The 24,261-nt window shown below is 41.4% G+C and overlaps 1 protein-coding gene across 2 annotated transcripts; it reads right to left on the bottom strand.

Moving 5' to 3' along the window:
- Nucleotides 1-1,990: 1,990 nt before the first annotated feature.
- xirp1 (xin actin binding repeat containing 1) lies at nucleotides 1,991-10,995 on the bottom strand. Of its 2 annotated transcripts, XM_069711342.1 has the most exons (4): nucleotides 10,953-10,995; nucleotides 10,692-10,733; nucleotides 5,277-9,740; nucleotides 4,755-4,843 (listed from the first exon to the last, which is right to left on the bottom strand). In XM_069711342.1, exons 3-4 carry the CDS (start codon nucleotides 9,738-9,740, stop codon nucleotides 4,841-4,843), a joined length of 4,467 nt encoding a protein of 1,488 aa, XP_069567443.1. In that variant the 5' UTR covers nucleotides 10,692-10,733; nucleotides 10,953-10,995; the 3' UTR covers nucleotides 4,755-4,840. The 2 variants fall into 2 exon arrangements, with proteins under 2 accessions (XP_069567441.1, XP_069567443.1); XM_069711340.1 differs by having other exon boundaries at nucleotides 1,991-9,740.
- Between the last annotated feature and the right edge of the window lie 13,266 nt (nucleotides 10,996-24,261).

Raw genomic sequence — 24,261 nt, forward strand, 5'->3', positions numbered from 1 at the left:
TTTCGGAGAATTGGCTATCTCAATGGGCTTCTCCTGGTTACCACTGTTGTCTTGGTCAGTGGTAGAATCTGTTTTTTCTGACTGGTTTTCATTCCTTTTGAGACTGGCCTCCTCTTCGATTACATGTGCTGCAGGACTTTGTGGAGTGCTTGGATTTTCTGATTCACAAGTACCGAACGACTTTCCTTGAATGACAAGCTTTCGATCTGTAATATTATCTTGACTTGAACTGAAAGTTTCAGTGAGACTTTGGATTTTAAATGAATCATCAACCTTTTCACCTACTTTATTCAGAGCTTTGATATCAATCTGTTTAATCTCTTGACTCCTCCCCTCTTGAACATCAATCTCTTGGTTTAGCGAATTATTTGCTTCTCCATGGCTTTTATATTCAGGGATTTCAAGGTACATCTCACCTTGTCTTTGTTGTTTGCTCTCAGATATCAAATGGTCTGTTAAATCCTTGGACATGTTCACTTGACAAGGTTCAGACTCATCTGAGAGCATTTCATTTTTGGCTCCTGGGCTGAGAGAAGAGGACTTGCCATACTCAGCCACATCAACATTTGGAGCAAACCGTACAGTTTTCCGAATTTTATTGGCATTAGCGTCCAATTTGTTGGATGTTGGATTGTGGTTGGATTTTGAGGTGGGTGCCACACTTTTCTGAAGTGTTTTTTGGTTCGTGACAGAGTTACCTCTTTGTGAGCCGGGCAAAGAAAAGTTAGGCGCTGTTGTAGGGAGGAAATGGCCTCCTTTGGTTGGGTCACTCACTGAGTTTGTTTTCTCTGAGGACAACTTCTCACCTGAGATCAAACCTGCTGTTCTAGGTTGTTCTTTGACTTCCTTATCTCTCTGTTCTCCACTGTGGTTAAGCTCGTCTTTTTTCCAATTCTCTGAAAAGCTCTTCGCTGCTTTGCTGATGTCCGATATCTTATTTTTCACAGCTGATGCGTGTGTTTTCTGTGTTTGATTTACCCCGGTATTTTTCTTCTCTGGTGGCCAGCTCATTTTCAGTTTACCCTTAACATCAGCAACACTTTTGTGTGCTGGCTCTCCTGTAGAGGACTTTGCAACAGTTGTGTCAGCAGAAAACTCTCTGGAGCCGTAAGAAGTGTTTAAGATGGTTTTGGTCATTTTAGGAGTGGATGTGGCATCTGGCTCAGTTTTTCCTTTATCTTTCTGAATCCAGCGGTCTTTATGTTGTGTGCGCCCAAAACCCTCATCATAATTTCCTTTTCTTTTAAAAAGCTGTTGGTAGTGAGAGATGCAGTAGAACTCTCCATAAAGAGATGAATAGTTGTGAATGCTGCAATGAAATGAAACAAAGTCAAAATGGAATATCAGATATTCTTTAATTTGTCATATATGATTTGTTATTTGATTTGTTAGCTGCTGATCAGCTGCTGTGAATGAATTCAGTGCATTAGAGATTGGAAATAATCACCTTTTTGGAATTTACTTGTGAATGCAAACATTACATCTTTTATCCTTGTAAGTTTTAGTTGGTTAAACAGGATAAAAATATCTCACCTGAGCTTCTTCTTACAGTGTTTACAGCAGAAACAGTTGGAGTGCAGAATAAGTTTATTGGCCACCATTCTTTCCATTGGATAGACGGGTGTCAAACAGGCAGAACACATTTCCTTGGCAGGGGACTGGAACTATAATGAAAACAAACTCTGTTTAAGGTAACTTACAAAATTTTTCTGTCATTTTTCTTTTATTTCTACAGCCATCTGTCTATATTGGAATGATTTATTATGATTTACAAAAACATTTTTAGTCTACTGTTTTCCAAATTGCAGGGAGTCTGTAGAGATACTTACACCAGTGGTTACCTTTTCAAAATATAATGTAATAGTCACACTTCTGAGATATTAAAGTGTCTAAATTCTTATTCCTACGCTTCTATATCGTGGACACTAAGAAGGCTTCATTCTGATTGGCTGGCAGATGTTTAGCATAGTTTGTTAGCAGATAACCAGGCTCTTAACACAGTATTTATTCAAGGTGACAACAAAAGTGAGACATACAATTTTAATTGTAATACATCTGGACATTCAAAGCAACAGTGGATATAGAAGGAGAACATTTTTGGAATAATGTTAGTCGCCTGAAGTTCTGAGGGACAGCTGCCTACAGTATAGAAAGATGTGAGTGATGTGGATGTCCTCATCTAACTCCTCAGCATAAAGACAACAAGTGTTCCCAAAATGTCAAACTATATCTTTAAGCATTACTTACTTGTGTTGATTGCTAAAATGATTTTGAAAATATACATAGAGGTGAACTTATTGTAAGTTTTGTGAGTGGGAGCTAACCCTTGCAGGTAACATCAATGGTTGTTGATGGTGTTTTGGTTGCTCCTTGATAATTTAAAGCATTTAATTCACTTTAGAGTTTGTTGGAATAATAATGAGGGATAAGCATGCAGAATAAAATCAATTATCACATCACATCTTTTAAACTGTCATTTATTTGACAATTTAAACAACAGAACATACAGTGCTAACTATATGCTTTGCTTTAATAAAAGAACTTAACACTTTATCATGTGGGTACAGTATAAAATCTATAAGACGATTGATTTGCAATTTAAAGTCAACATTTTCATTATTTCATAAACTCAGTTTTCTGACTGACAAAAAAACTCTTTCATGAAAACAAAATGGGATAAATACATAGATGGAATAACTGCTTTCTGAAAGTAAAAGGACCTGGAAACACACTCATAAGTGGCTTGTTTAGTGTTTTTCCTTTGGTTGGCTAAATGTTACAAATACTGTGCCTTCCTGCTTGCCGTTGCTCAACACTTTATCTTCAAAAGGGCGTCCAGATCTTCGCATCAGCGGGGATGTCATGACTTCGTATCTGGTTGGACTACTGACTACTTCAAATAGAGCAGATGCTTTACTGTCAGACTGTTTGGTGACGACTGTTGACGTCACAGAAGAGACAAACACATTGCCAAAACCATCGGTCTCTTCGTATGTTTCACTGACTGTCTTTTTGCCGATTATTCCTGCAGGTTGCTCTGGAACGGTTTTCACTTCGAGCACACTGACCTTGCGTTGTGGACTGTACCCATTTTTTGAAGACTCTGCAGTAGGAGACTCAAGATCCTTTTTGGCATCATGGCAGCCGTGAGAACTACCCTCTGTGTTTGGTTTGAAGGTTGACATGGTCGGCTTCGGTTGATCAGTCGGCTTTCTGGCAGCTGAGTGAATGGAGATGAACGATGGGGAAGACTGAGAGGAAGACTGTCTAATAAGTGGCTTGTTGTGCACTTGTCTGGGCACTTCTTTTTTAGATAGACTCGAATCTGTTTGGAGATTAGCATGAGTCGTCTCTTTGGTTTGACTTGGTTTGGCCTTGCTTGACCCAATGCTGATTTTTCTGATGTTGTTGGCAGGTTGAAGGTTTTGCTCAGATTTCCAAGATTCATCAAATAGTCCTGACAACCCCGCGATGTCAGCTTCAGATTTTAGATTGGAGACGGAGTACAAAGCCTTTTTAATCGTCTCTTCAATGTCGAGAAGTTTTGCCAAAGTCTGTTCCTTCAGATTTATTATTTCCTTACTTGCCTTTTCTAGATCTTCAAATGCAGTCTCAACTGAGGAGATGCTTTCAAGTTCATCATCCTGTGATTCTACCTTAACTTTCCTTTCCTGCGTTTTACTTTGCTTAACATTTTGACTTGATGTAACCATCCAACCAGGGACATTGTCATATAATGTCTTAAAGGAGCTTGCATCCACGTTGCTGGTCTCGCCCTCTATCTCTTGCACTTGAGACAGGATTCCTTTGAGTTCTTCTCGTTTCTTTAAATTTTCAAAGATTTCCATGGCCGCCGTCACATTTCCCTTCATGATCTCCTCCTTGTGGACAGAAAGCCTTTGCAGTCTTTCGTCCTCGGTCTCTCTTACTTTTTTCTCTCTTAAAACAACTTTATCCTCAAGTTTTTCTTGCTTTTCATTGAGATCATTTTGCTGCGCAGGGCTTACTTTAACTAAGCTGTTAGTCTCGGACGTTTGCCCTTGAGTCTTGTGTTGTTTATGGGTAGGTTTGGGATGTGGTTTGTGTTGCTGGCAAGTGGTTCTGTCGCTTTGTGTATTGTCACCGACATTATCCTTTATGACCTTCTTGGACACCAAAGCTCTTCTGTCCAAAGTTTCGCCGTCCTTCCTTTCAAAGTTCTTTAAGGCTGCCTGCAAGCTCATGTTCATTTCATCTTTACCGTCTTCTGCATAATTCTTCATACACATCTGTATCTCCTCAGCTGCATTTATTTTCTGTATCACATTTCGCTCTATTTCTGCTTCATTGCTGTTCGACATCATTAGTTGGCAGTCTGATTTGTTCACTGTAGATGGTGCTGTTTTCTTTTTCTTCTTGGTTTCATGAGCGTTGGAGTTTATTGGTAGATGTACAATTATTTGGTTTGAGTCTTCCACTGCTGCATCAGCACATTTTTGGTGGTGTGTTTCATGTAGGGTCTCTTCATTGATTTTGCCTTGCATTATAGTTTCTTGTACTTTATCTGTAGTGTGTGTAGAAAACTGTTGGCTTTGTTTTGAGAGAATCACTTTTACATTGTCTTTAATAGGCCGAGCACCCTCAGGAGCTGGAGTCAGCAGAGTATTTGGCTCTTCCACAACTACTGATTTTATCCATTGTGGCTTTGGTGGTAAAGCTGGTTTCTGCTCCTGTTGTTTCTCAGTCTTTTGAGGGAGTGGAGGTGGAGTTACACTTTCAGAGCTGGGTGATTTAGAGTTTCCATTTGCTACAGGGTTGGGAGTTGAACTCTGTGTTGTAATGGCTGGTTGTCCTTCACAGGTTACTGAAATTGAAGGAGAATATTTTGTGTCAGATGGAGGCACAGACACTACAACACACTGCTCGTGAACAGTCTTGCTCCTCTCTGAACAAGACCTTCCTGAATTCCTGTATATCATTGCTGCTTTATAGTCTCCTTTAGACACATTTACACTAGATTTTTCAAGCGATTCCAGAGCCAGCTGCACATTACCTCTTACAATATTTTCTTTATCTAGGACCTTTTGCTCTGTCGCTGCACTCTGCAGAGATTTAATTGCTGCCTTTACATCTCCTCTGATAACTTCTTCTGTCTCATCTTCAGATGTCTGACCATTAAACTCGCATTTTACAAAAGGAGGCAATGATTCTGGGGAACAATTACTGACTATAACTGCACTTTGTTGACAAGCCTCAAAGGAAACACGGCTTTCCCGATCTTTCTCTGCTTCACTGACCTTTGGATTAGTCCTGATTTGCTGGCATCTCAAGGAGGACGAACATGTAGATTGTGCCAAAGTTGAAGAGCTTTCCTCCTGCACTGACACATTCAGGTTGTATATTTTTCCAGGGACAACGACCTCCCGCTCCATTTGCATGCTTTGCTTCTTAGCCATTTCAAGAGACTTTTTAGCTGCTTTCACATCTCCGGATACGATGACCTCCTTTTGTGCTTGGTTTCCTTCTACTTCAGGACCTTCAGCTGATAAGTCCATGTCATAGATAGTTCCAGGTTGGATGATCTCCCGCTCCACGCACATGCTCTGTTGCTTTGCTCGTTCTAATGATTGCATTGTCGCCTTGATGTCCCCAGCCACAATTTCCTCCTTTTCCACACTGACAGGTTGCTTTTCTGCAAGTTGTTGCTTTGCTGATGAGACATCTCCGGGTATTATTTCTTCTTTTGGAACACAGTTATCAACGCTGACGGAGCTCTCTGACGAAAACACTTTTTTGGCATTCTTTACATCCCCCGGCAAAACATCAGCAATCGTTCGCTCTACCTGCTCTTTTTGCAGGCAAAGGCTTCTCTTTGCTTCCCTCACTCCCCCCTGAATGGTTTCAATCTGCTCCTTAGCCAGAGAGTTGTCATCAACTTCACCTTCAGACGTCTCGGTATAAAGAGTCTTCAGGTAATGTAGTTCTCCTTTCTCAATGCAACTTTTGTACAAATTCACATTTCCCTTCTCATTCTCATCCACTCTACATGAGACTGCAGTCCTCTGACTGCTGGCAGTAGCTAACAGATTTCCAATTGTAGACTTTACATCTCCCCTCTCTGTGGCATGACTCTCGGTTTTGATCTCATAATTGCAGATGAGAGAATAAACCGACATCTCTGCGTGTCCCTCTGCCGTCTCCTGCATTATGATTCCCTTTTTCAAATTCTTTTCTTGAACGAGCATCTCCTCGATCATTTGGCCGATGTTCTGTACTCTCTGATCGCTCTCGATGTCGATAGAGGCAGTTGACTGGAAGACAGGAAGCTCTACGACTTCGGTGTAAACTTTTCCTTTTTCATGTTCTTTCAAAAGAGTAATTTGGGGTTTGAGGGTTGGTTTGAGCAAGAGCTGCAGCATGATGTTCCTGATGTTCCCCCCAAACACCTCCTCTTTCTGAATCTGCACACCTTCATTGCTGTCAAGCGTATATTTTGCCATGTTAACATTTCTACTCTCGTTTGCTTCTATTATGATGCCACTTGAGTGAACAAATGTCATTTGATACAAATATGAAAGGGTGTCAGCAACACTGTTGGCAGTGATTTTGTCCAGTGGAGTGGTCTCAAAGAGCCAGGTAGTGCATTTCACATCAGCTTTTGGGATCTCCTCAACACCTTGCACGGAGGTATCTTCAAGCTCCTTAATCTTGTCCAGTGGCTGCGATTCAAACAGCCAGGTGCAGCGTTTCACATCGCCCTTCTGGCTGTCTTCCCGGTGGACTGTTTTCACAGGACTCTGCTCCTGAGGTTCCCCTTTCAGACTGTCAATGGTTTGATTCTCAAAGAGCCAGGTGGACGTCCTGACATCGCCTTGCTGGACATCAGTGACGCTAACCATTCGCACAAACTTCTCGCACGACCGCTCAGATTCAAATATCTGTTTATTGAGCTGCACATTAGTGCTGCCAAAGTCTTCGCTGACCCTGACATGGGGCTCTTCTCGGCTGGTGAGGGAGTCCAGAGGTTGCGTCTCAAACTTCCATCTGGCTGATTTGACGTCTCCTGTCTTGACATCTTCTTGGGTGACAGCTCGGATCACATAAACTTCATTATCCGCCTTGATGGCATCGAGTGGTTTTGTCTCAAACATCCACCTCGCTCCTCTCACATCACCACTCTCTACCTCCTCTTTTTGTACGGTTGTCACCTCATGAAACTGTCCCTCTTTGTCTCTGATGGCATACAGCGGCAGGGACTCAAACATCATGGTGCTGGACTTCACGTCAACGTTGCTCACAGGCTGTTCCACCGAGACGGATTTCTGTTCAAGGGGTTCATCGTGGATTTTGTCCAGTGAGGAGGTTTCAAATATAAACTTTTTGTTCTGTACATCTCCACTCTCGAGAGCTTCGACGTTCTGCATATTTGCATCATCGCTGTCTATGTTGATACGGTTCATGGGACAGTTCTCAAACATCCACGTAAATTTATGCACCGAACCTTTTTCAATGTGTTTGTCTTGGCTCTGCTCATCAGATGATGTCACGATTTCGGATCCTATTTCGTTGATGGATTGGGATTCAAAAAGTTCTTTGACGCGAGAGACATCTCCTGACTGAAAGTTGACCTGGCTAACGCATCTTAAATCTTGCTCTGAATTTGAATCCTTTCTGATTTTATCCAAGGTTTCTGTTTCAAAAAGATGTTTAACTGTTTGAACACCAATTTCTGATTTGGTAGAATCGTCTATGGTGCTGCAAAGCGTCAAATTATACTCATCACCATCTTTGATGCTATCTAGAGGCTGCGACTCAAAAAGCCAAGTCATTGACTTGACATCGGTTTTGTCAATGGCTTCTTTGTCTTTCACCTTTTCTGATTTGTCGTACAAAACGTCCATTGGTTGTGTCTCAAATAACCATTTACAGGTCTTGACGTCACCTTTACGAGGCTCCTCTTCCAAAGAAGCGCCCTGCTCTGTCTGATTGAACTTCGAATGGATCCCATCGATTGTCTGCGTTTCAAAAAGCCACTTTGCCATCTTGACGTCGCTCGTGGTGTCCTCCTGTCGGGTGATGCCCTTGATCACCTCAACATTTCCTTTTCCTTCTGCCAGCTGGTCTAAAGGCTTCGTCTCAAACATCCACTTGTAGTTTTTGACTTTCCCTTTGATGAATTCCTCTCGGCTGACTGTTGTAACTTTATGGAGGTTTCCGGAGCTGTCCTTAATTGCATACAAAGGAGTTGTCTCAAACATTGCTTTGTTACCTTTTACGTTACCGGCTGCAATCACATTTTCCTTCTCAGTGATTTCCTCATCAGAATGAGCAATTTTGCTCAAAGGAATTGTTTCAAAAAGTTGTTTGAATCCCTTCACATCACCCTTTTCAGTCTCCTGCTCTTTTATTGAGGTGTTCTTTTGAATACTGCAGCTCTCAAATATTTGTTTTTTGCCTTTTACTTCTCCTTGTTCTTCAGCTGAAAGGGTTATTTTCTTCAGGCGCCCGACTTCATAGCTATCACTAAGCGCCTCCATGGGCTGAGTTTCAAACAGCCACAGAGAAGTCTTGACATTTCCCCCAACTATTTCTTCCTTTTCCAAAGACTTTTCTGCAGCATCTCCTTTTACCGCTGCCAAGGGTTGCATCTCAAAGAGCCTCCTTTTGTTGGTGACATCAGCCTCTCCTGTTTGCTCAGCCACCGTTCCTTGAAACTTGTCCACTTCCACGACCTCTTGTATCGTATCAAATGACTGAGTTTCAAACATCCACCTCTTTCGGTCGACACCTCCCCTGTGCCCCTCCTCCAGAGAAATACCCCGAATTATTTTCACCCCATCAGTTCCCTTATTAATCAGGTCCAAAGGCTGGGTTTCAAAAAGCCAACGGGCAGTGCTGATGTTGCTGCTGTTGATCTCCTCCCTGCAGATGGATTTAATCTCATGGATATTGCCACTGTTGTCTCTGATGGCACAGCAAGGTTCAGTCTGGAAGAGCTTCACGGTCTTCTGGACGTCTCCTTTCTGCTCCTGAAGCTCAGATTTCAGTTTTAGGAAGCTGTGGTCTTCGATGGAGTTGCAGCGTCCCAAGTCGCTCAGTGGTTTGGACTCAAAAAGCAGCCGAGTCCCTCTTACATCTCCAGGCTGGATGGGTTCTTTCAGCACCGCCTCAACCAGCTCACCCTCGTCAGTTTTTGACTTGTTGAGGGAATCCAAGGACTGGGTCTCAAACAACCATGTTGATGTCCTCACATCCCCTCTGACAGAGGTCTGTCTTTGAGCAGACATTTGTAGGGTGCTGTCAATGTGTTCAAACATCGAGGAGGTGCTTCTGACGTCTCCGCCTTTTAACTCCTCCTCTTCCAGCATCTTTTTGGTTGCATGAGGGTCTCCGATATTGTCCATAGTCAAGTTCTCAAAGATCCACCTCATCGACTGCACTTCACCCTGATAAGCTGCGTCCGCTGCCTGAGTGCTTTCTGACTGCACTGCCCTCAGTATCTCATCATCCACTGCGTCATCGAGACTTGCCCGTAGGTCTGGGTGGATGTGTTTAAAGAGCCTCTTCAGCTCACTCTTCTGCCGTTGCTGGTAGAACGTGGAGAAGGTTTCTTTAGGTGGAGGCACAGGGAGGCTGCTTAATGTTAGAGGCCCTTCGTAGTCAAGGGGTCTGGGTGGTACGGGAGGAGGTGGGGGGAGAGGCAGGTCATCTTCATCATGAGATGATTGTGAAACTGTGACTTTCCTAACCGCGTCAGCCATCTTGAAATAAGACAAAAACAGACAGGAGTAATATCATCAGGATCCAGCCATCAAAAACTGCATTAGTTAAGATACATGCAAATGTTAGAATCACATGCATTTAGCAAGAGAAGTCATACTTTACCTTCTTTAACGTTCGCTTGATGTTTTTCACCGCAAACCATCCTCTGTCACACCAGGGTTAACAAAACACTGCACAGCTGTTAGTAGGCAGACGTCACACAGACACCGAGTCTACTCTGTGTACACAGGTAGTCGATTTTATGTTTTAAGCTCTTCTTTTCTCTTCATGGAAACACTTTGGAATAAAGATTATACAGTACATACAGTGCAGTTTGTAAATCCTCTTCAGGGAAATGTTTTTTTGTTTTGGGACTTGGCTCCTGGTTAAACATGATACCGGGAGTATGGGGGATAGTGTTGACTTTCAACATTAATTTAAACTTGCATTAACTTCTTTTTGGCCACTTAAGGGCAGTAGAAACAAAGATAAACACAACATTCATTTATTGTCACATTTACTGGTGAAGCGGACTATGATTTTTAATTTCAGGTTTTATGACAAAATCTGCAATACTAATGCCAATGGGTATGTCCGTGTTTTGATTCTTAAATATTTTGAGAAACTGTCATGGCAACAACACTGTTCCTGTTTATGGATTGTACTTTACTATTTCAGGCAACACTGTTGGTTGTTTATGAAGAAATATCAAACCAAAAATACATGACTGGTAACTGTATTGTTTAAACTGACAAGACTGTTGTATATGACTGAGTTTGGCTGTTGTGAATTTCTTTTATCTAAATTTTAAATGTAATTTAATGTTTCTGTTATGTCATGAAGGTTTTGGTCTGTGGTTTTGGTCATGCGTGTAAAGACTGAAACACACAGCACACAACAATAAGAAACCACATTGTGTTGTAAAGGAGGCTAAATGAACTATACAGTACCTTACTGCTTTTAGCCCTTGTTCTTGGAGTACCAATGACTTCCTGTTAAACAACAGAAAAAGTTTGATGTCAATCAGTTTGGCTCAGGTAACAATATTCTCTGTAAATATGTGTATTAGCATTGTGCTGCACACATTTAAAGCATGCAGTAGATTTATTGTAAAATGTTGTTCCTTTTGTGACAGAGCACAGTGGTCGCTCCCTATTGAAGCTCTTGACCTCGGTGTGTGTGGAGGAATGAGAAGCATGTCAGGAACTCACTGGCTGTGTTGAGCCTCTTGTGGAGTCAAAAGCTGCTGCTCTTGACAGATAGAGAGCCGATCTGTCTCTCACTGAGGAGGAAGTAGATATCTTGTCTCTGCCTTGTCTTGTTGGGGAGCCCCCCTTGTTCAGTGATGGACTATATTTGTCATCTGCAACAACAGCAAAAACAGTTTGATGTTAAATTAATCTCAAATGTTTATCGAATTTGCTCAGTAAGACAACAATGGATTAATAGTGTTGGGACTCAGATGTATCTCAAAATAAAGAAAGCAGTGTGTCCAGTGTCAGCAACAACTTTAATGATAACACCATGTCAATATATTTTTAGCTACATTCACAGCGTCTCTATTTGTAGTGTTGATGGATTCTTTCTTATCACAGCTCCCCGTTCACTTGTGGAAGTTATTTCACTGGCATCAAGGCATGAAACTACATACAGGACGCTTCATTCTGCCAAAGAGACATTGTTACAAACAAGACATCCGGTACACAAGACGAGACAAACAGGCCCACACAGCCACAGGTGCTGCCTGAGACCCTCACCACACTGCATGCCATGGACTGACCACGACGCCCAAGAAAAAAAAGAAAAACAGCAACTGCTAGCTCAGCTGGAGTGACACAGATTGTTTGCACATTGTTTGCATGAGCTCTCTGCCAACAAACCGTCAACACCTGACCAAAAGAATGCAACTGCCTGAACCCGTAAAAAAACACAGAAATGATGTCAGCCGCGTAATTTCACCTGAAGTGAAAAAAAAAATGTAGAGCCCGACTGATACTAGATTATTGTGGCCGATGCCGATACTAAGAAGTAGACAAATCGATATTTCAACCGATTCTCTTAAGAGATATGTTGAATATACAGCACATTTAACAGTTTATTTTGCAATGATTCCTCAAATGTGGATATCAAAAGCTTTTAACACTCGTGACAAAGATATGTAATGGAGGCGCAATATTTTACTTTATCGTCGACACTGCATAAGTGCATTGAAACACTAAACTAGGAATTTGAAATGATAAATTACTATTAAAAATCCACACATGCAGAGAAATTATAAATACACCTCAAGCATTAATTTTGCATTATAGTCAGTAAAAAAAAAAGTCCCAATATACACCGATACCAATATATTTGTGTCAATATTGGCGCAATAAATATATCAGTCGGTGCTCCAAAAAAAAAAAGGCTTCAGTTTGTTTGTATCAGCTGAAAACAGTTGTATAATTTGTGTTGAGAATATGCTCCATGTGACAATTCACAAAATATTTCAACAACAACAGCATGGTGAACAATATGTTTAAAGGTCAACTGTGTGTTGCACAGGCCATCCAGCTGTAACTAATGGCTAGATTTAAACACACCTCCCCTTTTCACACACTAAGCCCTCACAGGACAAAAGGATGGACCGGCGAGCTGGCGCCTCTCACGAGTCTGGACTTAAAGCATTTTCATAGATGGGTGAGCAGACAGAATGAGGCAACCGAGCGCTGTGCATGTCCTCACCCACCAAACTGAGAGGTCAACTTCATCACTTACCGTCACTGTCTGTTCACAAACACTCGCATCAACAGCTGGTGAAATACTGATTTATAAAAGTCAGTATTTGTCTAATTAAAAGATACATTAAGCTTCATTGACTTTTTCCTGTCGTACACATGTTTCAGTGATTCCCACACTTTCACAGTCGTTTCTGCTGACGTCTCTTTGATCTGGGTTAAATCTCCAGGAATGAAGAGGAGCTATTAGCAGCACAGTAATGGGAGGGTGTTTTTGGGCTGCTGGCAGCTGTACAAATGATGGTGAAATGCAGCTGGTATTTGTTCTTCACCACCACCACCACCACCATCAGCTGTTGGCGATTGTAGCCACATTCACAGACTGTCATGAAAACCACACTATAAGGGCCCCAGACTCCTAAATAATCTGAATAGCTGCATTTTCACACAGAAAAATAAAAGTCTCGTTGAATCTTACTACTTTCATGACAGATGTCTTAATTCTTCTAGTTTATCATCACGTCTCTGAGAGAGAGAAGAAATCCATCTGATTGATGGTCCTCTCTGACCTCCCATTCCTGACATTTCTGAGGATAAGGAACTGAAAATTGATAGCCGCTTAAGACTTGATGAAAATGCCAAAAATACAGACCCAACACTTCAGTTTGTGACATTTAAAGCACTGATATCACTCATAAAGAGACAGGAACAAAATCAATTCTTTTTTTTCTTTTTTTTTTTTTTTCGCAAAGTTGCAAATTAAAAACAATTATGATATACTTTTGATCCATGTAACTAATATATGAAAAACCTTGTCTAAATTTTTTTTATCATTTACACACCGGTCCAATGTTAAACTTAATATTTTGTAATACTGTTTGGCTGAAATAAAAGTTAAGAGCATCCACATTCAGTCTGCCCTACAGATTGAAATCATATAAGAGAGAATAAAGAACTACACTTTTAAACATTGTGTATATTTGTCATTATTATACAGTGGTACTGTAATTTTATCTACACATTCGCATCATTTTCCTCCACTTGAAATAAGTTCATATTACTTACTAAATTACCGTCCAGCGTTGTTGTGCCTGTCCTGTCCCCGTGTCTCTTCGCTGTGTTGAATAATTGTCTACTTTAAGGCCCCTGTGATGTGTGCTCCAGCCTGTCTCTCTGTGACTGAACTCTTTCTAGTCCTGTGGCCTTGGTGGCAGCTGATTTTTATCAGAGCCCGCAGTCCCAGTGGAAGACTTTGGCTATTTTGGGATGGTGAGCTGGCTGCTGCTGCTGCTACCCGCCTGAGTCAATCACCTCTGTTAGTCACTAAAAGACTGGGGCACCCCTCCACCTCCCATTCCCATGGCTACATTGTCACCCACTATAACGGGCCCTTGGGTGGGACCAATAGTATGTGTGTCACTGGGAGCTCGGTGGGCAACTTAATAAAAAAAACATATAGGAACACATAGAAGGTCCTATTTTGGTAAAGTAAAAAATAGGCTTATAAGGCTTCTATACTTCACACTGGTATGTCACATATATTCCTATAGTCGACCTTACGGTCATTGTGTAGCTGAAATTTTTTTGAAATATTATTATTTCGAAATGTACACTATGTCTGGAGATGTCCACTCACATTCCTGTCTGTCTCTTACTCACACCAGAAAACATTACCAGGTAAAAACGTCCGTATGCTGAAGCAGTTCCAGGACTGAGAGGTCATGGTCTGCGTCACAGTCAGAGCCGTCAGCGACAGTCTCACTCCTATCTTAAGCATGTGTGCCGAACACATAGTTATGCATTTACACCACAACATCCTTGTCTTTATTTAGCTTTTTCTTCCCACCACCGAACAGTTACTGCTTCCCAAACTCTGTCAGGATTTACATGGTGACACTTAAAACAATGTCCTGACATGTTTGCTCCTTGGAAAATTAAAATAGACTTGTTTGATATGATGGATAGAGAATGTGGATGCTCGAGTATTGTTGTTTGACACTCTGATTAATGTGCCTACATTCATATTTCAAAGACCTGGCAGCAACAGATACATGAAACTGAAGTGTTTGTCTTTTAAAGTGAGGACTATATACGACCACATGGCTTTGAGGACACTATGACCTCGATTCCATCTGCCTCCTCAGATGTCATCGATGATAAACATGAAATTAAATGCCACTGCTCACCGTGTGAGTATTTGGACGCTCTGTCGTAACACTCTGGGAGCCCATTTGCAGCCTTTCCTTTTTCTGACTGGGTGGTTCTCTGTGGATCAAAAATATTTAGTGTTATCAAGTGGATTCATACAACACACTGGTTTGACATTTTGGGAAGTGCAGACATTGGGTTTCTTGACAAAAGTGGAATGAGAAGATTGATACCATTTTCATGTCTATGCAGTACAAACAAAATATATCGGTGTGCTTTAGAGTTACAGGTCGGCACATCTTTAATTTCACCTTCATAGAAACAGGCTAACGGCCAGCACACTGTGGATCTAAAGCACAGACACGAGAGTCCCTTTTCATAACGTGTGGTTGTTATCACACAGTGAAGGTATGAGTGTTTCGTTATTATCTACTGCCATGTTGTATATGTTATCAAATGAAGTGTTAGCTGAAGCGTTTAACATCTTTGCCGCGAGGTGTGGGAAGCGAGGACCAGCACCAGCAGACAAAGTGTGTAATACACCCATCAGTCCACTAGAGGATGCTGTGTCAGTGTCACGTTTTGCCTCACCTGGGCTTGAAAAGTACAAGCATGTGTAACTGGGGTGGAAGAGGGACGTCATGAATTGGAGTACAAAGAGAGGATAGTTGGATGGAACAAACACAGGAATTTTACTTGGATGATTTAAGTTTGAGTCCTTCAGAAAACATAAGTTACGATGGATCTGTACGAAGTAATGTAAGTAAGTTACATACATGTACATAATGTATTGGTAACTTACATGATTTATGTAGTGTTACATAAATTACTTATTTCAACCCTAACCAAGATCGTTTCCTAAAGCTAACCACATGGTTTTGATGCCTAAACCTAAGGCATTTCACTTTTCAAGCCTCTCCGTGGTAAAACGTGACGCTGACACGGTATCCTCTAGTGGACTGACGGGTGTATTACACGCTTTATCACGATATCAGGTTGGCACCAGGGCAAGCTAAGTGCCAGCTGGCTAAAACATAGGTCTGACTTTGCAGCAGAACACTGGCGACTAAAAACTTTCAAGCAGCTGGATGACCTGTGTTATGTAATGTTGCATTGCATGTAACTCATGTAACTAATTTGTCTTGATATACATTGTGATTTCTTATGCGTAAAACAGTGCTCATACCCGAGTAGCTCCGTCCTTCACGTGAGTGTTGTGATTTCCCCTGTCCTGCAGAGGGCGGTCTCTCCCTGTTTTACTGCCAGCAGCGGACATAGCGTTCAGCTGAGGGCTGCTGCTGAAGCTCTGCTGCCGGGTAGTTTTGGACTCAAACAGGGCGCACAGAGCTCTGGTGCCAGAGGCAGGGGTCTGCCGCTGAGGGAGACACTCCATGGAGCGAGTCCTGGACAGATTAGAGCTTCCTCTCGACCCCCAGAGGTTCCCATTCTCCCTGCTGTCCTGCATCCAGCAGCTGTCCACACAGCTCTCTGACAGCTGAAGACAGAAGATGATTTTTTTTTTTTAACGTTTTATTTATTATTATTTTAATAGCTCTTACATTGAATCAGTAACACAGACTTGGTTTTACTACCTCAAGGCTTTGCTCTGCTTTTCCATAACTCCTTAGGTCAGCACAGCTTTGGTAACTGTTACAACAAAAGAAATGACACATTTCTTAGAGATGACCCTTGAGCCGAAGATCAGCTGGGTTATAGTGAGAAGCTCTGAGTGCAAATACATGCATGAAATGAATGCAGTGCATGGCAGGGGAACACCAAGCACACTCAAAAAAAAACTGCAAGTAAATTTAAATATATATATGACCTTTATTTAACCAGGTAAAATCAATTGAGAACCAATTCTCATTTACAATGATGACCTGTCAACACAGTCCACACAGTGACACAAACAAATCATATATACTGTACATGTGTATAATGTTCTTATTGTGCAGAACTTACTGTTGCACCAGCTGAGAGACCGACTTTCTGTCCCAGCGGGTAAGAGCTGGCATGACCCTTTCCTGACCCCCGGAAAGACTTTTCAGGGACTGGGTCTTCCTCAGGCCAAATACCTCCATAGCAGTCCCTCAAAGAAAAACTACAAAAATAGAAGAGGTATAAGATTTGTGGTGCTAAAGTGGCAAGATTTCTGCTCACCAAACTAAAATTTCAAATAGCAAAATGTGGTGAATAGAAGAGATCAAATCTCCAAATACTTTTCTTTAATTAATTATTAGAATGTAAAATCATCTATTATTCAACCACAGAGATGAGATTTAACTTCATTTGAGTTATGTTATACAACAGACTGCGACACTGACAGTCATATGACTCTGTTAATGTTTAAGAACACCTGCACTCTGGCGGAAAACCCACATGTATGCATGAAGATAACTGAGTTGTTGTACAGTTAATATACTGTTCTCAAAAGCCATGCACTACTTTCAATAAAGAAAAAGATACACCTTCATTTTAACAGAGATATTTAAATTAGACTTTATTTTCTATAAAACTCACATAAAAGCCATGCAGTTCTATGAGCTACAAAGTATACCACAGCTCAATAGCATAATTTCAAAATAATCTTGTTCTGTCAGAAAAATTGAATGAATATTTGACTCCATACCTGAGGAGGAGAAGAAGAAGTCGGCCATGCATCTGTCTTTCTGCCTGACTTGTGGTTTAGGAACAACACTCACAAGACACAGCAATTTCCAGTGGCCAAAGTCCTTCAACACCTTGTGATTCAAGGCTTGAGATTTGCCACCATAACATCACCTGATAAATTTGTCTCATAGAGCAATAAAACAAAAGACTGTAAGAAGGGGCATGTGTACAAATGAAATCATCCATTTTGCAAAAGTTTGTCTTTATTATGCAAAATGCATTCTCCACATCTCTGTTTCCATAAATGTATCATATTAGTTCAGTTTTGGTGTTTCAATACTAAACACAGTGCTGACAGTGTGAGGCATTAAAAAAAAGAGCAGACCTGTGTGTACTATGACAGCTGGTCCAGTCAGATGTCAGTTTTGAAATGCCTGACATAGCTGCTCTGCTACTGTATCTCATTCCAAAACTCAGAGCAGCAGCATTTTATCTGCACCTCGCATGCCACTTTACTACTGCAGCAGGAGTCACATTCATTCACCTCACGTGCCATCATTCCTCAGTGTGGTAAAACAGATGATGACGTGTGAAGTTGCGACTACTGTTCTGCTGACCATGACCAAAGCACCAGAAGAGCTCACAGTGCATGGACATCAACTTGTTAATGATTACAGTCTGCTGGCACTCAAAGGGTGGATTTACAATTCTACCAACCTGTTGCCTCATTTTTATATGCAATAAGTGGAGGGGAACTTTTTATTTTACAGTGATGTGTCATAAAGTTAAACCTACCGGAGAATGATTCTGTGAGTGTCTGAAAAGATCGATTGTTGTGTTTGATCGTGGGAAATGTGATCTCGCCTGCTACACCATACATCTATGTTAAGTCCAAGCAGCAGCCAACCCATTGGTTTGTGAATGGCCATTATGAATCTTTGAGTTAGAATTTTGGCCGTTGTCATTTTTGTAGTTTGGAGTGGTTTGGAGCAGGAAGTGACCATATTTGGGCGAGCTGGTAGGGAGAAAGCAATGGATCTGAGTGGATCTGATTGGGAACCCTAGGAAACTATGCCCTGCCCATCTTTCACAGAAACCTGACTGCATCAGAGGCATGTCAATCAAACAGACATGCCCCCCAAAACATGCCTTTTTGAGGCCTAATAGCTAATTAAATACAGGATCATTTTCAGATGGACCACTGGAAAACCACTTAAAAGGAGTAACTTTAGCAAATGACACCAAAATGACTGGTAGAAAATTTTATTGACTTTGTATTTCAGGAATGAAGTTGAATGGGAGTCTATGGAGCTAGAGTCTTTTTGGAGCTAACACCTAGTGGCCCTCTGTGGTATTGCAGTTTAAGATTTTTCAACATCGGCCTTATTTTACAGATTCGGAAGCTACGTCCACTTTTATATATAGTTTATGGTTAAGCCCCTGTTAAAGGAGCAGTAAGTGAAACCTGCATTTTGGTTAACTTCCTGCCTGTTTTTGTAGTAGCTCTTCCCTCCTTCCTCCTCACATCACAGTGACGTCACCACATTAATATGCGGAGGTCTTTGCCACCGCACTTTACATGATATTATTAAATCAAGTTTCATTTCTCTGTCAACCACTTGGTTGTAAAGTTAACTAAGTTAGTTTTCTGCTATAATGAAGCACATATAACTGTTCATATTAGCTACCAAGCCAACAACAAGTTTTGCTGCCATCATTACTCAGCAGCTAAAGTCTGCCACTAAAGAGGAGCATCCAGGCAATTATTAACTCATTTTAGCCACCAGGGTAAAAACAGATGAAATAGCTGGGAGTTACGAGGCCTGCAGGCGACCTCCAGTGGAGAAAGGGGGTTCATTCAATGTCTCATGGACACACACACACACACACACACACACACACACACACACACACACACACACACACACACACACACACACACACACACACACAGAAAACACCATTGATGTCACCTACTATCATCTAGACACCAGTAGAGGGCGCCAAAGTCCTCCCCTTTTCAGTAAATGCGGTTAAAGGGCACCATGTCTGCTTGTTGACAGATCATTGTTGTCATGATTTTACTGTTTGTCATGTTCACGTGTGGCTATAAATGGCACCTGTTTGCAAGACTAAAGAACTGTTTAACTTTATGTGTGTTCACACACACACACACACACACACACACACACACACACACACACACACACACACACACACACACACACACACATCTTATGCATCTCTAAAGTATCCAATGCGCTTTAGTGCTTTGCACAAACACGTGACTACATGACAAGAAACGGTGGAGTCAGAAATCACTGAGAAGTAAGAAGCCCATGCTCTGTGGTTGTGTTGTCAGCATTAATGCATGTGTTTTGCCAGCTGCAGAGGAAGACGAGGGAGGTAATCAGTGAGGGATTGAGTATGTTGGGGAGGGAAGGGGGGAGTCAGACCGTCTCACACACATGGTTCCACAGAACACTTCGTACTGGCCCTGACAGCTGAGAACAGAGCAGGTCTCCTTCCTCCTGCTGCTGCATGCTCCTGCGAAAGCCTCACATGGAGCCACATGTGACAGCCAACACCAACAGCAGAGAACAGTGTGCTGGAGCTCACGAGCAGGGCTGACAGCCAGGCGTGTTCAGCCGTGACGACATGAGCACAGGAACACACACTTCATGCACTCACACAACTTTGATAGTCTGTAATTGTGAATTTATAATGAAACTTCCACAACAGAGACATGGAGACATACATCTCTGCTCAGTGGTGCATTTCATTATGTTCCCTGCTGTAAAACGCCTGGTGGGTCCACGTTGCATCACACAGGCGAGGTTGTAGGCTCGTAAGAAAGGTCACTGCAGCTCCCTTGTTGACAACAGGCTCATTGTGGAAGAGGGAACGTCAGAGCTAATCATACAGCTGCTTTGCTGTTACAGCTTGAGCTGCTCACATGCAGCTACAGATAAGATCACTTCTGTTGAAAACTGTAGTTGTGTAACCTACTTTGCACTCTGGTTTTCTGCTTTAGTTGCTTTTGCAACAATACTGTATTATCACAGCTGCTGTGCTAACGTAATGTCAGTGAAGGCTTTGCAGTTCATCTTAGTACATACATACATCAGTTTTATATAAACTTTTCAGCCCACATGTTGCACAGAGAGAAACTAAGCTCCAAGTTGTTGTAGCCCCACTCTCTTGAAGAGATAATATAGCACCCCTGGACCATCCCCAAGTTTGGGCTGTTGTACACTTGGGACACTGCCAGAACCTGCCATTAGAGAGTCACAGGAAGCTCTCTGGTGTCACCCACGGACCTGATACCAGTGCTCACACAAAAGGATGGCAGTTGACAGTCACTTAATGTGTCACCATGGTGAGATTTTACCTACAGTCTTCATCTGATGGCATTTGTAGGCAGTGAGAGTTTCATTCCTTTACTAGAAGTTTGTAACACAGCTGAGTTTGATGGTCCCTGTGTGGGTTTTCTCTTGGTACTCTGGCTTCCTCCCACATCCAAAGACATGCATGCGAGGTTGATTGGTGATTCTAAATTGCTTGTGGGTGTTAATTTTAGTGTGTATCTATTTTATCTCTGTCTCCCTGTGATGGACCATCAACCTGTACAGGGTTTTGGAGCAGTTTTAGTTATTTCCGTTATTTCTGTCCATGCTGTTTTTCAGCTTTGTTTAGTGCTACTTCTAACTGGCTCCAGCTGCTGGTTAGTGGAGCCTTGGACTAATTTATTTACCATTACATGTGTCCATACAGTGTTGCTAAAACTACCAGACTCAAAAAGATGAACTATGGCAGACCTAAAGTCAGTCAGCAACATTACAGCCCCTGTTTTCTTCTGTTTATTATCAGGAAACATCATCCTTTGCTGCATTTGTGATTCAGTATTTGAGGAAGTAATTGGTTTAATTACACTGCAAGGAATCATATTGTTACACTTATCTTTATTGGTTTTGTATACGTATTTTGCATCCTCCACGAGGGAGTGATAAAAACCCTGTGAGTGTTTGTGCTCATTTTCCCAGCACTGTCAATAAAACTGATCAAACCACACCCACAAAGGTCTGATAAAGAGTTTTCAACTCTTCATCAACAACAATATATCTATTTTTAACTTTAGCTTGTTGCTAATTCAGTCCTGACAATTTAATGATATTGATATTGCTCGAGAATTGACACCAAATTTAGTCACTGAAAGTTTAAAATTAAACCTTTCTAAAGCTATAAATGTGACATTACAGCGTCAGACAAAAAAAATACCCAAATCTGCAAAGGTGAGCAAACATGCAGTCAGTAGCAATGCTGTAAAAAGCCAAGGACATCCCTGATGTAAAAAAACAGAAAGGATAACAGTGATGACTGCAAACATTGTGACAATGTTGAGGATGATGATGGCAGTCATGCTGCTGCTGATGAAGGCCAGCATAATGATTCACTGTATTTCCTCTAAAATAGAATCGGCTGGGCTATATTTGCCCCTGCGTCCATGATGACGACTGTGAAAATAATGACATCAGAGACTACGTAAAGAGGAGGCAACTTAATTGTGTACATGTGACATTTCTATTTCTATCTATCTATCTATCTATCTATCTATCTATCTATCTATCTATCTATCTATCTATCTATCTATCTATCTATCTATCTATCTATCTATCTATCTGTCTGTCTGTCTGTCTGTCTGTCTGTCTGTCTGTCTGTCTGTCTGTCTGTCTGTCTGTCTGTCTGTCTGTCTGTCTGTCTGTCTGTCTGTCTCTCTCTCTCTCTGTCTCCATGTCTCTCTCTCTCTCTCTGTCTGTCTATTTCTGTTGTCCAGGATCAAGGAAGTAACTTTCAGGAAAACAAAACCATCTCCGGGCTGCATGTGGCTCCAGTTGGCACCTTCCATCACTACCTGGCTGGAAAGCAACAACATGCAACAACAGCTGTCTGATACTTCCTGTTATGCCCTGGGACAAGTGATCGTGGTCTTTGAAAGAGGGGAGGTGGTAAAATCTCAGTTAGTTTCCATGAGAAAAAAGAAAGGAGGAATTGGGGCAGAGTTTCAGATGCCTGAAGCTTTGTCAGACTTTGTCAGTATATTGCTGTATGTGGGCCATGCTGGCACAGCTTGACTGCCAGTGGCGGCAACCTGAGAGGCTGCCAGAATGTAGGTTCACTACAAGTTATGTAATGTGGACCGGGAGCACAGTAATGATGTGCTCTCACTGACTGCAGAAAGGATCATCTGATAGACACAGAATATGAAGGCATGACAATGTGGAGGGAAGCAGTTCTGGAAAAATGAATCTGAGGTGCAATTCATCACTTCTTCATTGTTATTTGCACATGAAATCAGATTAGGAGTCTGGGTCAGTTTACACTCTAATGGCTGCAATGAAACAGTGAGTAAACTGGAACTTAGTGTCTGTGTTTTACTAAACTAAAAAAATGACCATTGCAGTAATATTCCAGTGAAATATAAATTTTGCTCCATGAGTCATCTCTTTTCTCCTTTAGGATCAATCTCCTGACACATTGAAGACACTGCATGTAACAAAGTCACACTGTGCATCGCAACAGCCTGCAAAAGGAACAGGAAACTCCAACTCTATTGCACAAAATGTATTTTTGTCCAGGCAGTGTGATTTTACTATAAATAGCCACAAAGGCTCACGTAGAATTTTGATCATGTGTTATGAGTAAGTCACACCAAGACTTCAGAGAGGATACACACACTGGTGTGATTGCAATATTTATTAAATATCCAGCCTCAGGTTAGTGGAAGTTTAATTTTTAGAAACTAGTGAAGACAATTTTTTTTTTTATTTATGTACTATTTCACAGTGTTAAACCTCCTTTCCTGCTAAATTGTCATGTTAATTTTATGCCCCACCCAGGTCAGTGGAAGAGACAAACATGCAGTGCACTTCAGTGATCCCAGCCAAAGTGGTTCACACTCTCATAACACACTTCCCCTGAATGCAGAGTGGTGGGTATCTGAACCAACAGATATTTAGGCATTAGAGCAGTTTTTTTGTTTAATGCCTCCAAATGATGCACCGATGTGTACCAATGGGTCATAGCTCCAGCTCAGGAGTATTTTGGGCTTCTTTCCATTCATCGGAAAATGGCACTTACTTATAGCACTTTGTAGTTTGGCTTTCTTGAAGAAATTGTATTTTCTTGATTCCTGTTGTTCTGGGTTTTGTACCCTCATGGTTGAAATGCACTTATTGTAAGTCGCTTTGGATAAAAGCGTCAGCTAAATGAAATGTAATGTAATGTAATCTGTCTGTCCATCTGTTAATCTGATGTGTTTTCCTCCCAGTCGGAGATGCTGAGTAGCCTGTGATTATCTTTAAAAGCAGAGATACTGGAATGTTAATCCAGTCGCTTCTCTTTTTCTCACTCACCAGTTTCCTGCTCAGGAAACCTCAGTTTTGAGAGCTTAAAATTAGAGTGTGTTTATATATGTACATAGAAAAAAAAATTCAACATCTGATAGAAACAGAGTATGAAATTCGGAAAAGAGATGTTCTTTTCTCAGAAAAACAGGAGCTCTACACCTAAATCTATAATCCTAGCCATCTTCAGGGCCTCAACGGGGCAGGGAGTTTCCTGGAATTTAGGAGTGTCTGAATACAAACACCACTACAGAGGAACATTAATATTACAGGAGTCTCACTACAGTCAGCTAACATTAATACCAAGGAGTGTGTGTCACCATTAATAGATGTCTGATCACCATTTACAAAAGAGGTGTTAAGGCAATTTAGACAGACACCAAAGCCCAGACGGTCTGTGAAAACAAACAGATTTGGATGAAAGAATTTAAAATAAGCAAGAATTTTATTTTATTTTATAATGGGGTGTTCCCATTATTTTTCCACCTTCCCTAAATGTAATCGATTTATATATAAAACAATAAAGGCAAAGACTCCTTTTACACTTTGCAGGAGCAAACATAAACACTCCAACACCGTACATGTGTCCAAACGCGCCCATACTACTGGCCTTCTGATAACAATCACCAGCTGGAGGTTTA

Source organism: Brachyistius frenatus, unplaced genomic scaffold (genome assembly GCF_029030835.1).
Source record: "Brachyistius frenatus isolate BFR_SWC_R1_liver_20210118 unplaced genomic scaffold, ASM2903083v1 Contig_99, whole genome shotgun sequence".
Classification (NCBI taxonomy): domain Eukaryota; kingdom Metazoa; phylum Chordata; class Actinopteri; family Embiotocidae; genus Brachyistius; species Brachyistius frenatus.

Excerpts from the sequence above, each read along its gene's own strand:
- xirp1 (XM_069711340.1), bottom strand. The coding sequence starts at position 9,740 with ATGGCTGACGCGGTTAGGAAAGTCACAGTTTCACAATCATCTCATGAT.